General features: G+C 39.2%; 2 protein-coding genes across 6 annotated transcripts; both read left to right on the forward strand.

Moving 5' to 3' along the window:
* The first annotated feature begins 889 nt into the window (after nt 1-889).
* On the forward strand, nt 890-4,841 carry LOC116723738 (uncharacterized). 4 transcript variants are annotated; one of them, XM_032568853.1, is made up of 9 exons: nt 891-1,357; nt 1,438-1,526; nt 1,642-1,760; nt 2,275-2,335; nt 2,421-2,488; nt 2,568-2,670; nt 3,991-4,109; nt 4,220-4,365; nt 4,446-4,841. In XM_032568853.1, exons 3-9 carry the CDS (start codon nt 1,668-1,670, stop codon nt 4,552-4,554), a joined length of 699 nt encoding a protein of 232 aa, XP_032424744.1. In that variant the 5' UTR covers nt 891-1,357; nt 1,438-1,526; nt 1,642-1,667; the 3' UTR covers nt 4,555-4,841. The 4 variants fall into 4 exon arrangements, with proteins under 4 accessions (XP_032424742.1, XP_032424741.1, XP_032424744.1 ...); XM_032568851.1 differs by having other exon boundaries at nt 890-1,357; nt 1,438-1,760; XM_032568850.1 differs by lacking the exon at nt 1,438-1,526 and having other exon boundaries at nt 890-1,357.
* An 801-nt stretch (nt 4,842-5,642) lies between these two features.
* On the forward strand, nt 5,643-24,298 carry LOC116722647 (cohesin subunit SA-2). 2 transcript variants are annotated; one of them, XM_032566812.1, is made up of 33 exons: nt 5,645-5,784; nt 6,106-6,200; nt 6,323-6,410; nt 6,832-6,996; nt 7,754-7,850; nt 7,966-8,042; nt 8,134-8,205; nt 8,474-8,678; nt 9,007-9,155; nt 9,247-9,320; nt 9,441-9,564; nt 9,648-9,746; nt 10,742-10,821; nt 10,910-11,017; nt 11,099-11,219; nt 11,334-11,439; nt 11,969-12,072; nt 12,167-12,259; nt 12,365-12,451; nt 12,869-13,069; nt 14,193-14,269; nt 14,372-14,459; nt 14,537-14,617; nt 15,923-16,015; nt 16,082-16,256; nt 18,809-18,945; nt 20,290-20,391; nt 20,505-20,656; nt 20,751-20,879; nt 20,971-21,161; nt 21,826-21,898; nt 21,979-23,948; nt 24,001-24,298. In XM_032566812.1, exons 2-32 carry the CDS (start codon nt 6,157-6,159, stop codon nt 22,112-22,114), a joined length of 3,528 nt encoding a protein of 1,175 aa, XP_032422703.1. In that variant the 5' UTR covers nt 5,645-5,784; nt 6,106-6,156; the 3' UTR covers nt 22,115-23,948; nt 24,001-24,298. The 2 variants fall into 2 exon arrangements, with proteins under 2 accessions (XP_032422704.1, XP_032422703.1); XM_032566813.1 differs by lacking the exons at nt 21,826-21,898; nt 21,979-23,948; nt 24,001-24,298 and adding an exon at nt 21,188-21,361 and having other exon boundaries at nt 5,643-5,784; nt 20,971-21,097.
* Nucleotides 24,299-24,300: the final 2 nt, after the last annotated feature.

Consider the following 24,300-nt stretch of genomic DNA (forward strand, 5'->3'; position numbering starts at 1 on the left):
ACCTTTTAATTCAATGAGTTTCCTTTATTTTCATGACTATTGACATTGTAGATTCACACTGAAGGCATCAAAACTATGAATAACACATGTGGAAATATGCACTAAACAAAAAAGTGTAAAACAACTGAAAAACCCCTTATATTCTAGTTTCTTCAAAGTAGCAACCTTTTGCTGTGATTACTGCTTTGCACACACTCTGCATTTTCTTGATGAGCTTCAAGAGGTAGTCACCTGAAATGGTTTTCACTTCATAGGTGTGCCCTGTCAGGTTAATAAGTGGGATTTCTTGCCTTATAAATAGTCATGAATATAAAGAAAACCCATTGAATTAGAAGGTGTGTCCAAACTTTTGGTCTGTACTGTATATACTGTATATAGACTCTTCCTCCAGACTGAGAAAACAAAATTTTCAATATTTGCCTTGTCCCTTTTTCCTCCCGCCCTGGGCAACTGCCCTTGCACCCCATTTTGAAAACCAACACTGCTTGTGAATGTCCCCTCTACTCTGAAATGGACTTTGTTTATGCATCTTTTTTGGTGGCACTTCACTTTTTACTTCCACTAAACCTCCCATCAACACCCAGCTTCTGTAGCAAAAACATTTTTATGACTTATCCAATGACTGTCATCTGGACAACTGTCAAATCAGCAGCCTTCCCTATGATTGAACAGTTTATAACCTTTGCTACGTTTTGGCTTTTTATTTACTGCAACCACAGTCATCAAATTGAACAAACACGTGATACTGTGCAGTTGTTCAATCACATAATTAAAAAAAATAATATTCTAGTTTATTGAGGTAAATAATAAACTGGAAGTTATTATTTACTTGTGATAGCTTTAAGGTTTCATTCTGACTGTGATGCTGTGATCCTCAACCTTAAAGCATGACATCATCTCCCCAGTCTGCGTGGGACTGGCGTTCAGTGAAACCGACACTGGATTCAGTGGTAGCAGGCGTCCGCGTTTCACCATTGTTTTGTTTTGCTTCAGTCTATTCGAAACCACATGGAAACACCGGGAATAAAGGATGCTTCGCCACGCCGCGACGTTTAGTCGTTGTCATCTGCGAGAAGAAGACGACGACTTTCTGAATGAACAACCTGTATTCATTTACCCGCCCGAGCCTCTGGCACTCGAACGCACCACTCGCTGTGGATACCGCCGGGGAAATGCGTTCAATTAAATAGAAACATCGGTCGTCTGCTGTCCTGTGTTGCTCGTACGAGACGCTTCGTATGGCTTTTACCAGCAGGACGACATAAGGAGCCTCATCACGTCACATCCCGGTTAGATATGGCAGTCAGCACAACGGAGCCGCTCTGTCAGCCCTGCGTCTATCATGAAGATTTTAAAGGTAAGACTCTGCCTCATGTCTGATTTCAGTGTAATATGTGGAAGAATTATAATTGATGGTGGTAGAACTTCGTCCTACAGGCTTTTGTCTGCTTCCCCAAAACCTGACCACTCCCCTCCTGTCATCATCAAGCACCCCACAGAGGGTTGATGCAGGGTCCCAGGCTTTGGTGACACCTGGAGCTTTACTCTCTGAAGCTTTACATAGAGTAGATGCTTAAAAAAAAAAGAAAAAAAGAGTAAAATAAGAAAATGTGCTGATGTGGTTTGGTTTGGTGTGGTCAGTGGAGCTTCAGGTGAGGCGACCTCTGATGCCTGTTCGCCTGAGTCCTGAGCAGGTGGGGCTGGAGATGCTGTGTCTCTGTGGGCAACTGGACCTCCTCATCAGGGCGCAGATGCAACAGGTAGGCTGACCCCTGACAAGCAAACAAACAAACATACACACACTTAAACTAAAGTGCCAGACTTTTAGGTACAAATAATTTGATCAAACTGTAAAACTGATTGCAAGGAAATCGGTAAAAAAAGAGAAAAGAATAAAAAGTCGCAATAAGCTTGGTATACGTGTGTGAACACCAGGAAATAGTTTGTTGAGCCGCTTTCTTTGTCTTGCAAAGGTTCTCCAAATATAAATGTTACGTCAAAGGCAGAACAGGTTTTAAAGTATTTACCAGTGTCAATGTTTTTACATTAAATTGTAATTATTATTGTTGGGTGTTTTTAACATTTTTACAATGTAAAGACTTTAGAGACTGTCAACCTTTGCACATAACCTCTGTACATATGTGACATGCGCATCTCACACCTTCATCTGTAAAATTAGAGCAATCATAATATCATGGTTCCTATAGAATAAATTGATTTTATGTGTGTTTTTCTTACACGTGAAACTTTATTCTGTTTTTTTCAAATTTGCAGTTCCAGGAGCAGTTAGGTCAAGGCTGTAGCCCAGAAGAGTCGGACACCTTTCAGAGTGAAGGTACGATGCCAACAAACCGTCGGGGCATCATTCTAGCTTCGCTAAACTCTGTGTATTTCATGTGTTTCTTCTTTTATCCTCCCAGGATCAGAGATTCTTGACCAAATGCTGCAGTGCCTTGAACATCTACCAAAGCCTATGCCACAGCTAGAGGTGTTACGCCTAATAGTGTTACCCTAATAAAATATTTGATTTTTCTTAGCACAGATTCAATTCTCACATGTTTGCTCAGGACTACCTGGACATGGTGGGCCTCTCAGCCATGTTTCCTCGGGTCGAGGTCTTCCTTATTCAAGGCAGCCCTGTTGATATGCTGGATCGGCCGCTGATGGATGGTAAGAAAATTTAAATCATTCCCAACCAACAAAAGCAGAGCACTAAGTTATTTCTTTGCACTCTCTGGTGGCAACATCTCTTACTAATATAGCTATGCCCGGTTACATATTACATAGTTCTATTGAACAGATGCATAATTGGACATTAGTACAATGTCCAAACAATAAAGTCTTAATGTTTGTCACTGAGCTTGATAGTGGTACTTTAAGATTTCAAATAAAAACATCCTGGGCTTGTCTTATCGTCCTAATATTTTCTATAAGACTGCAATAACATAAAATTATTTCCAGGATGACTATCGCTTTAAGGAAGCATCCTCGATGTTCACATGAAGACCCATTTTGAGAATTTTCTTTACTTCTGTTCAAATATTGCATGAAGGTAAATAAATTGTACTTCTATCACAAATTATACAACAGGAAATTGCCATATTGGTAGTAAGCACGTGTAACTTGTGGATTAAAAACATACTTTAATAAAAGAGTAACAAAAAAAGATGTGTGTATTCCCCCTTGAACGTTTTCGTATTTTGTCACAATGTACATCATGTGAAAGACCTTTGCAAAATAGTGCATAGTTGTGAAGGGGAAGGAAAATGATAAGTGCTGTACACGGTGAATCGTGTTGGTGTCATGCGGGAATGCTTTTCTTTAGCAATTAAACTCAAAACACTTCAGACCTGTACAAAGATTCACCTTCCAACAGGACAAGGACTCTGGAAATACAGTTATAAATGCAATGGGATGGTTTAGATCAAAGTATATTCATCTGTCAGAGTGACTTTGCTGAACTAAATCTAACTAAGAATCTGTGTCAACGCTTGGAAATTGTTGTTTTCCTATTGTTACCTTCTTAAAATAATGACCCAAGTCATTTTTGGCAAAAGTTATTTTGGCAAAAATTGTAAACAAAATCACATCCTCCTTCTTTCCATAAGACGTTTTAAGAAAATAGTCACTTTTGGTAAAAAAAAAAAAAAAAAGACAAATCACTTGGGCCATCATTTTAGGAAGGTGACAATATCCTCTCCATCCAGTCTGACTGAGCTTGAGCTTTTATTTTGCAATCCATGTTGGGGACCATTTTACTTTCCAGGGGTATTAAAACACACATGCACATTGTTCTTTTCCAATTTTTTGTTTGCAAAAATCATGTATCATTTCCCAACGTCCTCATAATTATCCACTACTTTTTGTTGGCTTGTCACAGAAAATCGCAGTGACAAAACACTGAAAGTTGTGATTACAGCGTTAAATTTGTTAAAAAAAAAGTTAAACTTCTGCTGCCGGCACCAATCTCTGCTACTGTTCGTTCTACAGAATACTTCTTCCATGTCGCCAAACTGAACCAGCTGCTGGTGCTGAGTCAGCAGCTGGAGGAGGACATCAGGCACCTGGGTAGTCATAAATACATAGCCCACCAGCTCTCAGTTATATATGTAAGTGGGGCGAATCTGTCTTCTGCTTTCTTTGAATTGATTCCTCTCCAGTCTTCTAAACTGTTCTGCCTGTTCCCTTAATGTGTCTTTTTTTTTCTTTTCTTTTGAAGCAAGTCATCAGCTCTTTCAGGGGAATCCAGGTCTTTTCAGAAATAAAGAAGGACATTGAGACCAACTTCAAACAGATGAAGCAGTCTCTGATGGCGGAGGAAGGCTGCAGGCACGAGCCTCAGCTGACGGCTCATTACATCAGCTGGTGAGTTCCAGCCTTTGAGAAGACGATGATTAATCCGCGGACAATCTGATTAAGAGGCCATACTCTGTTCCCCGTTGCAGGATATTGGAAATAACGAAAGGCCTAACGTCGCTGGTTCTGTCACTGCCAGAGGAGTTGACAGAGGACCTTCATCAGGCCTTCACCTTTGTGTCTCAGTTCCTGTCCTAGAAGCAGAGTCACCCCCACTAACATCCCAGTAACTCCAGTAAGAATCCGGCTACTAACTGAACTGAACCATGACTGACTTTTAAAAAGGTGCTATGCCATTTGATTCAACTCAACAACGAAGAGCTGGACAGCCTAGATTACTTACAGATAATGTAGAGTTTTTGTTATTTTGTCGTTCTCGTGTTTGGGACTGAATGACAGCCTGATGAAGCCACCCTTGCACTACTGTAATTACAACTTTTTTTTTTTTTTAAATACCATGGAAGAATAAAATTCATTAAAATGAATGTACGACTTGGGTCAAATGTTTTCCACAAGCTGCACTGTAGCTAATTTTGTAATAGTTTGAGTTATGATCCACTCTTTTGGACATAACTGCTATAATTGTTTCCACACATGTCTTTTCTGATATTAACATATAATTAGTTAAAGAGATAACTAACTAAGACACTTTAACAACATCTTTTTTTGTTAGTTTTTTTTATCTGCCTTATTTAACGGCCAAATGTTCCGAGTTTTCATTAGCTTTAAGCCATCAAAATTGACTATATTTGTTTATTTTTTAAAATAAATAAACCCTTTAGATATATAACTTGGAGTAACAAATCTATATAATACTTGGATTTTACTTAAAAAATGAATCAATGAAATAAAAGACGCCATCCTATAATCTGTTTGTGAATTTCTGACCGCCAGTCTACACACCAAAGATAGATAAATAGCTCCCCCTGCTGTTTAAATTATGTAAAACCAGGAAATACCATCACAGCTCCCGTCCTGTCGAGAGTTCTTAATTAAAAAAACACCAGGAAGTGTTTGAATCCTGCTACGAAAATCTCTGTAAAGTATTAGCAGAAACAATAGTGCTATTAGCTTTTATTTATGTAAACCTGACATGTTACTAAAGGCCGATGACGTATGTTTTAGCCCAGCTGTGCCTCAGCTGTGGCAGTAGAAAACCAACCCGGACGGGCGCGCGCTTCTGCCACCACAGCCGCAACGGGAGGGACGTAAGAGACGCTGACGTTGCAGAGCAGCCTATCAGGTGTCAGCATTTCAGTTTACAGCCAATCAGCTCGAGTTAGGCTGTCCGATAGCTTGACTGTGAGAGCTCGGTTCGACGACGGAGGAAATGAGAGGAAACCCTTTAAATTATTGGACTCTGACATGCCGCAGATTAAAACCGAAACATCAATCAGCATCACAAAGTCACGAACCTGTGTAATGGAGGTAAGTTTGGATAGTGTAACAGTCACCTATAGGTTATTGTCTACTTATTGTCATGTGCTGTAGCGGTTTTATTGGATTAAAGAAGCTACTGGTATTTCTTTAAAATTTCACGGATCGTAATTAGGGCTTTTTATATATATATATAAAAAAACGCACACTTAATTTAAATTGTACAGTTTAACCACCTCACATCTGCTAAACTGATTTTTTTTATTTGTTATTTTTGGACTAATTGAGACTACCAGCTGCGCCTGCAGAAAGAGGCAAAGTTGCGAGCTTTTGTTATTGTTTACGAACGCACGTTGTTGTTGTCTGCACAAGCACCCCTCTGATTACACCATGGTGAGTCCGGTGTGAAGATCTAAGGAGGAGATGATACCAGAACCTTCTGCTGCATCCAGGTCTTCAGGGAAAAAGTAACTATTGGTTTCCAAAACTGTGGATGACGCTATTTTGATGTAGTTTTAAATGTCCTTCTAGATTTATGTAATCAAATATGACGATTTTTTTTTTTTTTTTTGTCTTTTTGGTTTTCCAGTGCAAACTCTCAGGCTGAGGCGACCTCCTCTGGAGCCGTCAGTCCCTCTGAGGAGGAGTCAGGGAACGAGAACCGACAGAAGAGTGTGGTGGGTTTCTTCTACCGACGCTGTTTTCTTGCAGAAATGCAAACGAGAGCAGAAATAGAGTGATGGGACTAATTAACTAAAGTGAAGAGTGTGGGAATGCTTTTATAGACAAACAGTGGCCTGAAAAATTATTGATTTCAATTGAACCTTTTCACATTGTGTAACTACAACAACATATATAAGTGAATTTCTGTGATATTTCAAGTACATTTAAAAAGAAAATGTTTCCAAATAAATAGAACGATGGATAACTTGATCATACAATGGACTATAAACCTTTTAGAAGTTTAGTGATCCAAATTAGGAAATAATATCTGTGAATATATTTTACCCCATAGGTTGTTTTTTTTTTAGACTGTTATGAATTTTAAAATTTAAATCTCAGTGTCATTACTGATAAAATGAAAATGTAATTATGCAGAGACGACGAAGAAGAGCGTGCAGCGTCTCGGAAAATGTCAAGAACAAAAGAGCCAGAGCCAGCGGCAGCAGCGTTCGAAGGGCACGGGGCAAAAGCGCCAAAGAGAAGCAAGTGGAGGCAGTGACCTTGTTTGAGGTGATCACCATGGGCAAGAGCGCCATACAGGTAAGATGGCTTACTCAGCGTACATTACTGGTAGACACCTCCCAGTAATGGGAATTTTTATTGGGTATGTTTTGATGTCGTTGTTGAGGTAAGAACGATAGCATGAGCAGGGATGATGATCGCTGTAGGAAAACGTATTTTTATGACACTGAAATCCAATCATTTCAAACCGATCTGGCAACTTGTGAAAAAGCAATTGCACCCTGAAATTAGTTTTACGTCAGATGTAACACTATTCACATGCTTGCTTTCGTCTCATCTTCCACAAAATGTTTTCCCAAAAGTATTGACGATCATCAAGATGTTTGTTTTAGGATGTGATGCAGGCCTTTGTGTTGTTTTTGGTTTGAAAAAGGCGAGTGTCTCCTTTCCAATGGGTACCATATTTTCTGGTTGGATGGATTCCCACAGACTTTGAAATGGGCTTTTAGCCCTTTCCAGACTGACTACATGGGGGAGTTCTGTTTGGTTTTGAAATAGTATTTTTAAAAATGCTCCTTTTTTTTTTTTACTCCAGACATTGGTTTGACATTAAGATCAGTTTCATGATTTGAAGCATGACAACAAAGCACAATCAAACGATGTCTGTAAGAGGGCAAATATGTCTTCACATCAGTAAAGGTGAAGATAAAGTAGTGATAACAGATAAAAGGAAAATTGCTCTAATGCCTGAGGCTCTTCCTATTAAACCAACAGTTAAGTAAGAATATGTTCTAGCATAAATAAATTCTCTGACTATTATCTGATGCCTGGACAGGCAGTGATAGATGATTGGATTGAGGCATACGTGACGGACAGAGACGCCTCTCTACTCGACCTCATCAGCTTCTTTATCCAGTGCTGTGGCTGCAAAGGCAAGCAATTCGTACACAAATGCACAATTTCAAACTCCTTCCAACAGCCAGAAACACGCCAGACACACAGAACTGGTTTTATGTGTACATCCTTCTGTTTTCGCATCCTCTCCAGGCGCGGTCACAGCAGAGATGTGCCAGAGTAAAGAGGACAAGCAAGTGAAAAGTAAAATGGTCGAGGAGCTGGATGAGGTAAACACCTTTATATTTTGTCCTGACCTCTCCCCTGTCTGATTATAAAGAGAGGCTGACTTAAACAGATGTGGACGTCTATGTGTTTCAGGCTGTTGGTCTGCAGTATAAGCGATTCCTAGCATTTCCTTGGATTCTGACCGTCACGTGGCCCATGGATGCAGTCAGTCCATGCTTTTTCTCTGTAGCAGATTTGTTGTGTCCGTTATCTTGATGACTTTAGATGATTTTAGCACCTTTTGTGCTATGCGTTGTATTTTTTAAACCACGATAAACATGTCTGAGTTGCTGTGTACGCAACTAAACATCTTTTCCACAAACATCTTTTGTGGAACGCAAATGTACCACAACAATATCGCCACTTTGCAATACTCTTCTAATATATAATGATGCTACTCTTTCTTTTGCTATGCTTTCCTTCTAAACTATAGGATAGTGCAGAGTATCCACTCGTGCAGTCCGGGCCGTCCGGTCGCTGGTTTCACTCAGAGTTCTGCGACTTTGTGTCGGTGCTGGTGGCTCAGTGTCAGCACAGCGTCCTTTTTGACAGCTACCTGATGAACAGCCTCATCTCGCTGCTGACTGAGCTGTCCAACTCATACGTAAGGGCGTTCAGACACACATGCACGCTCGCGGGTAAGAGACGAGACGCATGCGGATGCAAATATGGAAGTCCAGCAGGGCCAAAAACATATGATTACATTTTTTCAAAATTATTATTATTATTATTAACTTCTTGTGTGTGCTTGTGTCAGATGTTTTGTTAAAATGTTATTTAAAAGTTGAATCGAACACATACTTGATAAGCAACATGCAAACTGCAAATAACATGTGAACAAAGCCTCAAAAACACACACACGTCAGGTGGTTTTGGTCCGTCTGGCTTTCCACACACAAATGCAGTAATCATTGTTAAATCCTTTAACGTTGACTCTTTGATCTGAATGTGTGTGTGTGTGTCAAGCGGTGAAGTTGCTGAGCTCTCTGCTGAGCGTGGCTCTGAGTCTGAGCGTCGGGATCGAAAACAGTCAGAAGCTGTACAACGTGCAGAGGACGAAGACGGTGAGACAGAAGACCCAGCAACTGGAGAGGACGCAGAAGAAGATCTCGGAGGTAAGATTTGTGGATTAAAGACGCTTGGAGGACTGAATGTTTGCTTTGTGTGACTGAATCGAATTTTCATGCACTCTGACGCCTCTAAAAGTTGCAGGAAAAGAGGGCGGAGGTAGAGAGCATGATGGACGTCATCTTCAAAGGGGTTTTTCTCAAAAGATATCGGTACACAACACTTCTTACATTGCTGCTTGCAATTCATTTTATTTATTTATTTTTTTAAAAGTTTGTAGCGTTTTCATGTCGACAGGTAATACTCCGCACATATTGTATACATTTGAGCAGGGATATGCTTCCAGAAATTCGCGCAGTCTGCATGGAGGAGTTGGGCTTGTGGATGAAGCTCTACAGTTCATCATTCCTCAATGATAGTTACCTCAAATACATGGGCTGGATGATGCACGATAAGGTCAACAGCTGCTTTTACAGGCAATTCAAGCAGCTTTTCAGACCCTGAAAACAAACTGAAACTCTTTATACATCACCTTTCAGGTACCGGATGTGCGTCAGAAGTGTGTGTTAGCTCTGCAGGGTCTGTTCGGTGATCCAGTTCTCCTCCCTAAACTAGATCTATTCATCAGTCGCTTCAAGGTAAAGAGGCTCCTTGTTTAAAGCCTTCAGCTGCACACAATGTCGTATGAATTCCTGTATCTGGCTCACAATGCAAAAATATTCACACCCCTAAGAACTTATTAGTATTTTATTGCATCACAACTGCAAACTTTAGTGTATTTTATTGGGGGTTTTTTTGCGATAGACCAACAGAAAGTTGCGCATAATTGTGGAATTGGAAGAAAAATATGACTTGGAAAGCTTTGTACAAGTCAAAAATATAAAAAGTGAGGTGCCTTTAATCTGATTCCCCTAAAGGAAATGAAATGCAATCAGTTGTGCTAATTGGTGGGTAGAGTCAATCTGTGTGTAGTTCAATCTCAGTATAAATACAGTATGGAGGTATGAGAAGATTGATCAGATTGTAGAATAGAATAGATCTTTGTTGTCGACCAGAATGAGAAGTAGCCAACAGGCCAATGGTTACTTCGGAGGAGTTGCAGTGATCGACAGCTCAGGTGGCTCTATCAACACAAACGGTCAGTTATAGACTCAGTAAATCTGGCATAAATGGTGGAACTAAAGGAAGAAAGCTGTTGTTGGAAGAAACCCACAAGACATTTATGTTTACACAGGGGTCTAGGAACAAATACTTGCCACATTTTAAATTTTTTTTTAATTTTGTAAGAAAATAAATAGTAAAAAAAAAAAAAAGAAAAAAGAAAACCAGTGGTCCTTTTTCTTTCAAATTACAATTTTACACTACTTTGTGTTGAACCATCACATAAAGTACCAATAAAAACATACTAGAGTTGTTGTAATGCAGCAAGCATAAAAAAAAAAATGTTGAAGAGGTCAATACTTTTGAAAGGGATATATTTAATATTAGTACTTATTTAAAATAAATCCCCGGATATATTAAAATAGAACTATGAAAATATTTGATCAAAACTTTCAGTTAAATCGTCCACATTTCTCCCTGAGGTCCAAGTGTCCTTTATCGTCATTATATTCTCCGTCCCATTGTGTGGCAGAATCGTCTGATCTCCATGGTGCTAGATAAGGACAATGAGGTGGCAGTACAGACCATGAAACTATTGGTGCTAATCTCCAGGTAAGTTGTATTAATATTGATTCCATTTTTGTTCCCTTTTTCTTCCCCCCCTCCTCACCCCATTATCCTTCTCTCCCCTGCTCCCCAGAGCCACAGACGATGTGCTGACATCTGAAGACTACAAGCAGCTCCTTCAGGTTGTTTACTCCTCTCATCGGCCTCTCGCAGCCACTGCAGGGGAGCTGCTCTACTCAAGGTAAAAACGCCTCCGTCGCTTGGCTAAATTTACTAATTGCTCTTTTTGACAAAAACAAGAAACGTCATTGGTCTGTTTCAGGATTCTCAGTGCCGTAGCTCCAACCTCCGATAATCAGGATGAAAGGAGCGAAGAGGACGAGCGAAGACGACAGATGTTTGACAGACTTAAAGCTTTACTGCGGTTTTATCAGGAGTCTGAGGTGACAGGTTGTTTTTGCATTTTTTAGTTTACAAAAAAAAAAATGATTGTTGCATTTCATATTTAATGGATGATTTTTTTTCTTTTTTTTTTTTTAAATTACATAAACCTTCAGCTCCACAAGCATGTTGTTTACCTGGTGGACAGCCTTTGGGACTGTGGTGGGTCTCTGCTGAAAGACTGGCCCACACTCACAGCTGCACTGCTGCAGAACAGCTCAGGTAGAAAAGCATGTGTGTGAGTTTTGGGTGGGGGGTGGGGGCGGGGGTTGGGGTGGTGGGGGAGAAACCTGTTCTTTCTTGTACTGTCATAAACATGACAGAACACCTGTTATGAACACGAAGGAGTCTTCGTGAATGTTTATGACTGTTGCCCTGAAGTGTGATTTGGTAAATAGCGACACTTTTAATGCAAAGCTGCATTAAAATTCAATTAAAAATGTCAACTTTGCATTAAAAGTGTCATTATTTACCCGGATGACACTTCTTCATGACAACAGTCGTAAACATTCATGAAGACTCCTTCATGTTCATAACACGTGTTACGTCATGTTTAAGACAGTCTTATGCACACCCCTTCAAACACGGCGTTACCCAATATTCCTTTTGCTTTGTCACATAATGTAATTGCAACACATTTTGAAGAACATTCTTTAAATTTGTCAATAGTTACAGAATTTCATAAGATTTTACAATCTCTTACTATTATATTGTGTAGGTATTACTCAAACCGCGGGTGTTTGTGTCGTAGGTTTTACTCCGGCAGAACAAGCAGTGATTGTGGAGATCTTGGTTGCGTCGGTACGTCAGGCCACAGACGGGCCAGCTCTGGTAGGGAGGAGCGGGGCCAAGAAGGTAAAAAGAAGGCTGAATGATATCTCATTTTTCATGTGGTCAAACATTACGGCTTTAAATTCAAATGCCATGAACAAACTTTGTTTGCTAACAGATCATGAGCAATAGAGAAAAGAAAATTCAAGCTGACGACTGTCTAACGCTCACTGAACATCTATTTTCTGTGCTTCCCACGTTACTCTCCAAGGTATTTATACGACATGCAGCAGTCCATGCAATAAGCTCCGTTTACTCTATGTGGTTAAAAAAATAAATAAAAAATAATGTGAATTGTTTTATTGTGTTCCTGCAGTTTTCATGTAGTGGCGACACTGTTGCTTCCCTGATGCGGATTCCTCAGTACTTCCACCCAGACAGTCAAGAGGCTAAAAACACACAGGTCTGCATCATAGCCAGTTCCATATTAAATAATAAAATATTTTAAATTGCAATGTTTTTTTTATATTAAAACAGTTAGTGATAATTGAGGTTTATTTAAAAAAAAAAAAACTGTATTATTTTTAAAATAGTGTGGGGGGGAAGTGTTTCTAGTTTACCTTTTAAACAACATCCAATTTAGTTCATCTCGTCAATCCACTGCAGAGTTCTTACATTTTTTTGTGTGTTGACTCTCAGTACCGATAGATTTAATTTAATTTCTTTTTGTAAAATTACATGGAAAAATGAGGCAATAGGAGCTTTAGGAAGACAACTAATCAATTATCATTTCTGTTTTTTTGTTTTCGTGGGTCTTTAGTTGAAAGCATAACCGAACAAAAATAGTTCATAGCCATTTCGTATGATGCCTTTTGTGCAGTCAGTTTCAAGCCTGATGACAGAGATGGCAGCTGTTTTGGACCTTCACTCGGGCCCTGCGGTTCTGGAAGCGGCGGCTCGAACATACCTCAGTCTGTGTGGCGATGGCGCAGCCTGGGCCGCGGCGGCCGGAGCCTCAAGGGACTCTCTGGTCCAGCGCTGGGTGGACCGACTGACAGAGACGATGGGGGCGTCGCTCAGGGTAGGCGTCTCGGTTCCCTTTGTGCAGCCAAATATATTTTTGGAAATTAGCCGTCATCTGTTTTTAGTTCCTTTGTTGTATCAGCCACACTTTTGTCAATTTTAGATTCTGAAGAGATAAGCAAGCAGTGGCCAACATGTGGCCTTAGGGTTCCTACGCAGTATTTAAAAGTCTGGAACAGTTGGGCTTTATGATTTTCCAGCTCTTCATAAGTATGGGGGGAAAAAAAATGAAAATGTGTTATGGGAAAATGTTTGCGGTTCCAGGCCTCAGATAAAAATCAGAATTCCTGAAAAATATTGTTTTTTTTTTTGTTTTTTTTTGCTTGAACTCGCATTTAAGTTGTCATTTATCTTTAATTTACCATATCACAACTTGAGCCTTTGTCCAGTTTGATTTACCCGCTGTGTTTTCAATCACAGATAAATGCACATTAATTCTAATTAGTTAATATATATATTTATTTTATAATTTTACAGCTTTTTTGGACTCTAAACTTTGTTAGATCAAGGATATCAATTACACATGCATTTGTTTTATGCATTGAAAACCTCCTTTTTGTCAAAAACTGATTAAATCTTATACTAAAGTTACGTAGATTTTAACATGCAAAATAAACATTAAACGCTCCAAAAATAGATTTTAAAAGATATGTATTGAGAGTAGTATATTCCGGTCCAGTTTGGAAAGTCTAAATGTTATGGATTTATAACCAGAACTGATCTGGTTACATTGAAAAACATCTTTGAAATTTATTCCTACATCTGATTGGAAGTTAACTTAAACATGAGGGTTTTTTTTTTTTCTTTTCCTATGGTAAATGCTTTGCTCACAATTTTCCAAATGTAAAAAAAAATAGCTAAGAAAATCTAATAAATGGAGTATTGGGGAAAAAAATAAAATAATTTTTAGTGGCAATCTTTTCAGGAACTATTCACACTTCAAAATTGACTTGGTTTTAGAAAATAGAAGAGCTGTGTAACTGACAGGCCTCAAATTTTTCCAATAATTTAATTAAGAGAAGTCTTACGTTTTGTTCATAAGCGTAGAATTTATGTTCTGTGAAATAAACAGCGAGTCCTACCTAACTGGGTAGTTTTTCTGTTTACCCGCTCTCTTGCAGCGTGGCTGTTTTTCTGCTGAGGAAGACGAGACGAGACAAATTGTAGCGACACTGAAGAAACTCAGAGCTTTCCACAAGTGAGATTTGGCCGACGAGGACGCGCAGCCAACTCAACGGTTTAGTGTAACCTGCTTCTAGATCGATCCTGTTCCAACCCGTCTCTGTCTGCGTTGTTTTAGCTGTCATGACCTCAGTCGATGGGGCGTGTTTGACCTGCTGTCTCCTCTCCTGACGGAGGACGGCAGACTGGGAGGACCACCGCCAGAGGTACCGTCATTAAGTTAGACACTTTTAATGGTTTTTGTTCTCAGTGGTTTTGCTCTGATGAGGTGCTGTTTCCACAGGTGCTGGAGGAGGCACTGCAGTGCATGTCGTTTGCCATGCTGTGGTCCCTCAGTACGAGCAGCCAAACTCTAACTTGCAGGGTGAGTTACATCTACATCATGAAAACATGATCAATCTGAATCCTGCTTTCACTGCAGCAGTGTACTTGAACTACTTTGTATGTGCAGGCTTGTTATGAGTAGGGAACTTTCTTCTCCAATTCAAAATGTACGTTAAGAAAATACTGTACTGTACTGTTTATTTGGCTGTGATTACTTTATATTTATATATACTTTATATACTTTATTTTAATTGTAAAGTCTAGATACACACACCATGGGTATGAATTCCATGTTCATTTTGTTTTTTTTAATCATGTATTTGAGCTGTTGTCTGGGTGGATGATGATATAACATTTCAATGCATTTTAGGTATTAAAATTACATTTATTGAGGATATTTTTAGGTCACATATAATGAAAACTTCACATACAGATTCAGTTCAATGGGGAAAATCAATCCAGATTGATTTTCACTGGTGACGCAAAACTACAGCAACAAACTTCCGGCATGATTCTGATTGGATACTTGACTGCTGTTCTTGGCAGTGGCGGTAGAGTTCATTTGAACTGGTTCGTGTTCACGATTCGGTGCCTCAAACTCCAATAGGTTGCACCTTAATGTTAGCCAGCTTCATTTACTCCAAAACCGGTTTGGTTGTGCGTTTGGGATCATTGTGCTGTGGGAACATCCAACTTTCTCCAACTTTCAACCATCTAGCTGTTCATTTGCGATTAAAAAGAAAAAGAAAATCTGGAGGTATTCCTCCTCCTTCAGTATCCTATCAGATTTTAGAACCCACAATTCAGTTCCATTCAGTAAAACTTTTATTTGTCCCCAAGGGGCAGTTCAAACCCCGACATGTTAAAAACAGACAGGATCGTCACGATGCCGCCACCCCCATGCTTGGCAGCCGATAAAGTGTTCTCATGTGTGAAAACTTCAGGTTCACCCCTCCGTGTAAACTCCATGTCGTTATGGCCAAATAGTTCAGTGTTTGTTTCTGTGCGACTTGCTGTGAACAGTGACAGTACGCCACTATTTGTCAGTTCAATGCAGGCTTGATTCTCACTAAATTGCTTTCATTTGAGGATGAATTTTGGAAATCAACCAGTTTATATGAACTTTACCAATATTCCTAAAAAAGAAAAAAAAAACATAGGTCATATATCTAGTCGGAGTGTATCAATCATCAATTTTAGGAGATTTATGCTTAGCATGATTGTGTTTCCACTATCTGGAAAGGTGGATGCATTTTTCTAGCTTTGTGATCCCGCTGGAAAACTTTGGAGATGCAATGTGTATATATTTTTTGTTTGTTTGTTTGATTGTTTTTTTTTTTTTTAGGAGAAAGCTGTGGCCCAGAGGCTCCAGCTGCGTCTCTTCTGTGAGAGGAGCTATCGGTGTCTCTCCCACTGCAACCACAGCGTGAAGAATCAGGTACAGCGGGAAGCAGGGTGAAGAGCATCTTACCACCTTCTTTCCTAACCTTTTCCTTTTCCTCAGGCCTTCCTGGGTGTGTGCGATGTCCTGACGGCTCACTCATACCAGCTGCAGGTGTGGGATCCCACCTGCTTCGGCCCTCTGCTCTACACTCCCAGTCCCAAACTGCAGAGGGCGCTGCTCACCTTTGTATGCATGAACGTGTTTGTCGTCCCAGACAGCGACAACCAGAGCAGAGGTAAGATTTATTTATTTTTAATTTCACTTTAACCTTCATATAGAGGATTATATACCCACATCAAATATTTTGCTGCCAATTTAAATGATCATCATTTGAGGGTTTTTTATCTCAGAAAGTTGTGACAGAAGTTGACGGCGTAAACTTCAGGATGTTTATAACATTAGCCAAAAATAATGATAATAAAAAAAGATGTTTTCACAATAAAAACATGCTGGACAAATATCTAATTTCAAAAATATTGTTTGATATAGTTACAGTACTTTGTGTTTATCTGATATTTCTTTCTTTGTGTGTGCATAGAAATTAAGAAAACAAAAACATGATGCTGAAATAGCATAAGCATGAATAAGAATTAAGTGTAGCGAAGTAACACAGAATAAAACGGGACAAAGTTCTTAAAGTAAACATGTTATTTAGAATTTATCATGGTTTGTTAGATTATACACATGATGGCTGTCCTTAAACCTAATTAATTCATCATTTTGGCACTTGTGGCTTTCAGCTAATGAAAAACATAAAAATTCTGTTTCTCAGAACAGAAACTTATAATAAGACAATTAGTACAGTTAGTTTTTAGACTGAGCTGTCGGACGTCAATATTTTTATGAAACTTGTCAGCAGAGGGAACCATGAAAATCAAACTGCGTAATGGGCTTTGTTTTGAAATCCTTTCAAGACCGCAATAATCAGTGTTGCTTGAACACCTCTTTCACAGTTGGTTTTCTTCCTTCCACTCAACTTTCCATCACTGTGCTAGGATTAGATTCATTAACAATGACCTGTGGAGGCTTACACTCCTTCTGGAGGATGTCAGCAGCCTTCCCCATGTTTGCTTAGCCTATAGCATAACATTTTTGTATTAAACGTCCTCTTTTTATTAATTAATAGTATGTAATATTCTAGTTTTCTGAGAGTCTGTAAGCTGCAAACAACAATCAATGACATTAACAGAAATAAGTGCTTGAAATTTATTACTTTGTGTGTAATTAATTAATGTAATCTGAATTGAATTGCTGAACTTAATCAACTTCACGCTGATATTCTGTCTTATTTAGATGAAGCTGTAGGTTTCCTTCAAAACTTGACGAGGATATTAAAAGGAAAAAAGGACCAGGGGGTAAAATTGTTTTTTGAAAAAGTATGTTATGTTAAAAAAAAAAGTGATGTTTTTGATGGAACCTAGAGCATTTGCACATTTTGGGCCTTTGCAATTCAGGTAGATCAAACCATCAGAGAAAGCAAATGTTCTCCAACATTTAAGAGATGACAAGATTTTGCTTTTCATCTGAACCACAAAAAAACCAACAACCCAGGAAAATACAAAAATAGAAAACAGATTCAGCTTTATAAAGTTTTTTTTGTTCGAGGCCGGCAGAGGAGTAAAAGTGCAAAGAGTTGCACACAAAGTTGAGTGTGGAGAACTTTCCTTCCCTGCAGTGTTGCACAGTAGATGGCACTGTCACTCCGCGTCGCCTCAGAGTAGAAAACCCCGCAGCTTCCTGCGCGCACAGCCGCGCCGATTATTAAATGCACGGCCACACGTTTGGCTTAATAAGTCGCAGCAGAGCCGCTTGCCCGACTGTAAACCTCTCCCGATTTCCAACCTGACCTGACAATTGACCCCCAGCCCCCCACCCATTTACAAAGGAGGCCCCGTTAATACCTTCAGACTGAAACAGGATTGACTAATTTGTATGGAAGCGTGTTCGACTTTGTTATGCAAAGCGATGCAGCGTGTAAACCCGATGATGATGATGACGGCGGCGCGCTCCTCTTTGATTCATAATGAGGAAAACGAGTGACGTGTGGTGGGGGGTGAGGGGGGGAAATGGGGTGATTTCTTTGCAGAGTCCTGCAGGTAAACGTCTGAATTCATTCGCCGCATCCGAAATATTTCATTGTCTCTCATAGCGGCTTCTGCTTCCGCAGACATATTGCATCCAAAATGTGGGAGAAGTCCGGGAAAAGCCAATAACTGTCCTGGTGGGACTCTCTTAAATGTTCAAGCAAATGTAATCCAAGATTATTGGTTTTTGAACATGTAATAAAAAGCTATTGTTTTATTGGATATTCCTGGTAATGATTTTGTTATATGGACAGTGTTTTCTATTAGCTGCGGGATCAGAGATCACTCAGAGGGCAGGGGCACTGAGGTAAATCAAAAAAAAAAAAAAAAAAAAATCAGGGCAATCTCTTTCCGTGAGAAAATTCCATTAACTCTGGCTCGCCTCCGAGACCATTTTATTAGCCTTGTGAAAGATTGAAGCCACATGGTGTCACACCCATAACTGCAGTCTGATGTTATCTTTGATTTCCACCTGCTAAAGCCATCGTCCCAAGACTCAAACTCTCACTCTCCTCGTTTAGGCTTTGTTCTTCTTTTTTTCCCCTTTCCATTATATGATTCTGTGTGATTAATCCCTCTCTCTTATTTTTTTTTGCGTCATTCCCATATTTTTCTCCTCGTCTTTTTTTTTTTTTTTGTACTTCTTGACCATTTCACATCCAATCACGTGTTTCAACCGCACCCCACCCCTCCTCTTCCTCAGTCAGCGAGAGCTCTGAAGTGGAGAGGCTGGAGGAGCTTCACAGGAGAAGGAATCTGCTGGCGGCCTACTGCAAGCTGATCGTACACGGCGTGCTGGAGATGAGCACGGCGGCGGGAATCTACACGCACTACATGAAGGTGAAGGTTAACTCGGTCAGATGGGCTGGATGCTAGAGATCGCATCTTTTCACGTTCATATATACGTACTGATTCATTATTATGTTTTTTTTTGTTGTTGCCAAAATCAACGAAGTTCTTGTGTCTGATAGGGTTATGGTTATAATCCTTTTTTTTTTTTTTTTTTTAACATTTGACCACAACAACAAAAACGTGTGTATTCTATTTTTCTTCGCATTTCGTGTAAGAACAGAATTAAATTTTACTTCCCAAATTCAGTCACTAAATAAATAAATATTTTTGCTTGGATTTATTTTAAGAGGCATCATAAACATTTCTGAAAAAAAAAAAAGTACATTTTGATGAATATTCATTTGACCCAACTTTTTCATTTCTGTATCATATGTTCTTCGCTTTTGCAGGATATTTGGTATTTCATTATCGTGCAAAATTTTCAAAAGAGCAATTTTCCCCCCCCCAACACAGGAATGAAGTAAACAAACAAACAAACAAAAAAAAAACAGATCAGTTTGGATGCGTTTTGTGCTTTTTTTCCCCTCTTAATCATAAATTGAAATGACTTCCATGAATCCTTATAGTGCATTAAGTTTGAGCATATTACTTCCAAGTACAATCAAAAAGAAACAAGAATACCACCTGAACATTTGGGGTCTAGTGATGCATTCAATTTGCCTCCGAACTTCCTGGCAATGACATCGAACCGGAGCTGCACATGTTCAAGTCTGAAAACCAGTGCTATTTACTAATTATCGTAGTGTTAGTAGTAAAGTACTGCTGTATTTTTATCTTTTATTTTTCAGTTCAGATTCTAAAAAAAAAAAAGTTTCATAACAAAGGCTGGATGCCCCTGTTATTTCAACTTCCTGAAATAAGGTTTCTTCTTAAAAGTAAAAATTGAGATTGTCCATTTGAATATAACATGTCCAGTGCACTTAAGGTTTGATATGATGTAAATTAGTGACGTTAGGCATAATTGGTAAGGGCATAATTAAACCATTTTTGCAGTTCCGGTTTGTAGGATACTATATTTATGTGTCAAATATGCATCATTGTGCAGTTCAGCTGCAGTAAGGCTGGGGGATTTTGTTTAAAAGATTTAAAGAAACACAAACGGTCAAAAGTACTGATTAGTAGTTTATGTTTCAGTGTTGGGATAAGACGTTAGGGTTCCAAGTAAACCTAAACTTGGAGTTTAAGTTGCAGTTTCAAATATTGCCTAAAAACTGTGTATATTCTCAGCTATCTGCTGGTGCTATACATGACGTCAAATGATGCATCTTTCAGTGACATATTGCAAAATGACTCCATTTATTTATTTATTTATTTATTTATTTTTGTCCCCAGCATTACAGCGACTTTGGCGACATCATCAAGGAAACGATTTACAGGACCAGACAGACGGATAAAATCGAGAGCACTCGTACTCTGGTGCTCTGCTTGCAGCAGGTAAAACATGGTTTGCTCATACAAAAACAAAACGACAACAACAAAAAAATCAACCTCCTCTACTGTCAGCACAGCTGCTGATGAGTTTTTTTTTTTTTTTTCTCCCTCCCCAGCTGTTTGTGCAGCTTAAGCGGGAACAAGAGAGCGGTGGCAGGGCTCACTCGGGCGTGCAGACTTTCACCTGCATTAAGGAGCTGGCCAGGCGCTTCGCCCTCACGTTCGGAGACCTCGTCAAGTTTCGCGAGTGTCTCGTCATGATCCACAGGTCAGCCAGGCGCTCCTCGCGCTCTCCCGACTGTTTTCGGATGCGCGTCGGTTCCGATTTCCGTTCGCTCAAGTTCTCGTGCGAATGTGTTTAGGAACGGCATGGAGTTTGTGTTCCAAGAATTCAGACAGACTCCAGACAACGCAACACCGCCGTACCTCTCCTACCTGACCCTTCTTAGCGAGTTCTCCAACAAACTGCTCAAGCCAGACAAGAAGGCAGTGTGAGTGTTGCAAGCAACGGGCAACTTGGATGGATATGAACTTTGACATTTCTCAAACTCTTTATTTTTTTCCCTCCCTCTGTATTCTCAGGCTCTCCTACCTGCAAAAACTCACCGCAGAGCACATAATTGACCTCAGGGAGGAGTGCTGGCAGCCGCTCATCTACTATCGTGCGTCTTTATTGGCCGTGGCAGAAATGGAGGACGCTGTGTCGTATGTGAGCTCAGACAGGAGGCCCTGCCTTCACAGTCGCTCTCCTGTCTCCAAACAAAAACCGGAAGGTATGACCCTGCGCCTTCCTTTGCAGAATGAGAGAGGGCTCCGACATAGTCTGGAAAAGTAGGGGTTTGATTTAAATATTTTCTAGTTCTAGGTAAGTTTGGAGAAACAAGAGGAGCCGGGGAAAAAAAATTTCCAGACTTTATTCCCTTCTTTGTCCTTCCTTCTCTGCTTTCTTTTACATTTTTGTCTTTCCTTTCTCTTGTACCTTTCTTTGAGTCTTTCTTTCCTTTTCTGTCCATCCATGCATCCTTGTCATTATTTTATCCTACTTTCTTTCTTTCCTGCTTTGATTTCTTTTGTACTTCATTTCTTTCCTTAATTGTATCCATCCTTCCCTGCCTTGCTTACCTCACTTCCTCATGTCCATTCTATCCTTCACTTAATCCTTCCTTTTGTAGTGTTTTTTCATTGTTTATCTTTCCTTTTTGTTTCTTGTCTTATATTGTACTTCCTGTCTTTATTTTCATTTTTTTCTTCCCTGCTTTCATTCCTTCGCATCCTTCCTTCCTTTTTATTCTCGTTTTTCTGTTTTTTCTGTGTCCTTCTCTCCTTCCTGTCATAATTTTAATTGGAAACTTTAGTGTTTTATATTTTAAAATGACCAAGAACTGAGTCTGGAAAAGTTGGTTGCTGACACATTTTGCCTCTTAATTATGTTTTTAGGATACAAGTCCCTAAGTCAAGGTCGCCCAGCTGAGCAAGTCACTAAGGTTAACAAACCCAGCATCAGCCACAGGTGATAAAGCTTTTTTTTTTTTTAAAACGATTCACAAAAGCAATTGTTTCACATTATTTTTACCCAAATCTCCTCCTCAGCTCTCAGGTGAACCCGGGTGACACGGATCCGTTCTCCGTCCCTCCGGAGCTCCACGGAAGAAGCTTCAACATGGGTGCCACTGTCCTCTGCAACAACAGCGAGTCAGATGACGGCAGCGTGGACATCGAGCTGTGAGGACCAGGAAGTGGGAGCGGACCGTCTCTCCTGACCGGACAGGACTTCCATTAGCCGTCTCTTCTAAATCTGCACCTGATATCTAGTGTCCACTTCGTTAGGTTGTGCAGAGATCCAGACTCCAATGTTTTGTTACGTTTAAGCAATTAGTGTTTTAAGTTCTAAAGGGGAAAATATGACCAAAATCATGTTATTTAAGTTTTAATGCTGTTTATGTTATTTAGTTGGTTTTTTTGTCATATCGTAAAGCATTTTTTTGTTTGTTGTTTCTAGCAATACTTGATACGCGACATAAGCTGGTAGTTGAAGTAGTGCCAAACTAAGAAACACTATTTATTTATTAAAGGATACAGGGTTCCTATACAGTCTTGAAAAGTGAGAAATTTTGCTTTTACAGCTTTCCAGGTTTGGATAAGTACAGAGAATACCAAACGTAACAATGAAAAAATGTGTTTCCTGCCTGGGTTCAATTTTCTAAACTAAATATATTAGGGGAACATTGGGATTAATATTTTGATGATATTCTAGTTTGCTTCATTACAAACTTTACTAACTGAAAACTCAAAATTGAATGCGCTCAAGAATGGGGGGAAAAAAGGGGAAGTTTTAGTTTTTCTGACAGAAGTTTAATTTTTGAAATACATTTTTAGTTTGTAGAATTAGAAGAATGTATTGAATATCACGAACTGTGCTTTTAAGAACCCACATTTAAACCCTATCATGAAAAACCTTGGTGGCGTGTTATCCCAGATGTCAAGAAGCTGATGTATGTAATGTTGGCAACATTGCTGGAAAAATCTAGAAAATTGTCACTGGAAAGGTCTGGAAATTTAAAATAGAGATGTGTGGGAACCCTGTGGAAATCACAGATTGAGACTGAACTAATTTCAGAAACTGAATATTTTCAAGAAAAATTTAAAAATATCAGAATAACCAGAAACGCCGAATCACAGAGAAGCTTGAAAGTGTATAGTGATGTCAACATCTGGATAGTTTGGAATTCCTAACTCAAAAATATGCTCAATCTAAATGCTTAAGAAATAACGCTAAATACCTTTCTTCTTTTTAGGATTACTTTAAAACCCAAAGACCATGTGATAAAACAGGGCTTGCGTATAGTTACTTTTTTTTTTTAAAGTAGTATTTAAGGTAGAATAAGAATAAAACACCCTGACCATTTTACAAAATCACAGAAAAAGTTTGTACTTACAAACTTATAACAGGTTGTAAATTCAGTGAGAAACAGTCTGTAAAATCTTGGGCGTATGAACCAAGTAGCTGCTGCCCCAAAACAGAAAACACACCTCGGCTGACGAGTAAAACTGTCCAGAACGTCTTTTGGACATGTCGGCAAAGAGCGACCAACTCTGTATCTGTGAAGTTAGAAGCATTTTTTTCCCCTCCTCTGGCCTCATAAATATCATTTCTGATTGTCACTTGTGGATTTATGTTCCATCAAAGTGTGACACTGCTCACGCAGTCATTACAGGATGAGTTAGAAAGTGTCTTTTAAACCTTCTGGTCGATCAGGGTTTGATTACACGCACATGATTTTACATCAAGGACTATTTGTATTACGTGACTATTATATATATTTTTTAGACAGTGCTGTAATAAAAGAAATACATCTTTAAGTTCATCAATTTAGCTTTTTATATCGGTGTCGGATTTCATTGGCCCTGTTGGCAATTATTTGTCATGACAGTTTATATCTATTTGTAATCTAAATAATTTGAATAAAACGATACCTGTAGCCTCCTAATCATACACTCCTTGACCGTATGAAAAAAAACTTGGAACGTATTCTATTATATGAAAAGTTTATTTCTCACAAGTTTTTTTTTTTTTTCTACAAAGCGACTGTCTAAATGGCTCTTAAGCCTCAGCTGAGACATTCAGAGCGTTGATGGTAAAATAAATGTCCCGTTAATAACTGTAGCTAAAATGTTTCAAATATTAGTCTAATAGAAAGATTGAATGCTTATTTTGAATTTATTTTTGCAGTACTACATCATAGCCTGTACCTGAATTTTCCTCACGATACTAACGCCATCACTTTGCATCATTGCTCAATTTTCCTTTCAGCCAATGTATCTAAACATACAAAACATTTCTCAGTGTTTACCTTCCTGCCGAATCCTTAAGCAATTTCATACCCATGTGGAAAAAAGCAAAAAAAATAAATA

The sequence above is a fragment of the Xiphophorus hellerii genome, chromosome 7, assembly GCF_003331165.1.
Source record: "Xiphophorus hellerii strain 12219 chromosome 7, Xiphophorus_hellerii-4.1, whole genome shotgun sequence".
In the NCBI taxonomy this organism is placed as follows: Eukaryota; Metazoa; Chordata; class Actinopteri; order Cyprinodontiformes; family Poeciliidae; genus Xiphophorus; species Xiphophorus hellerii.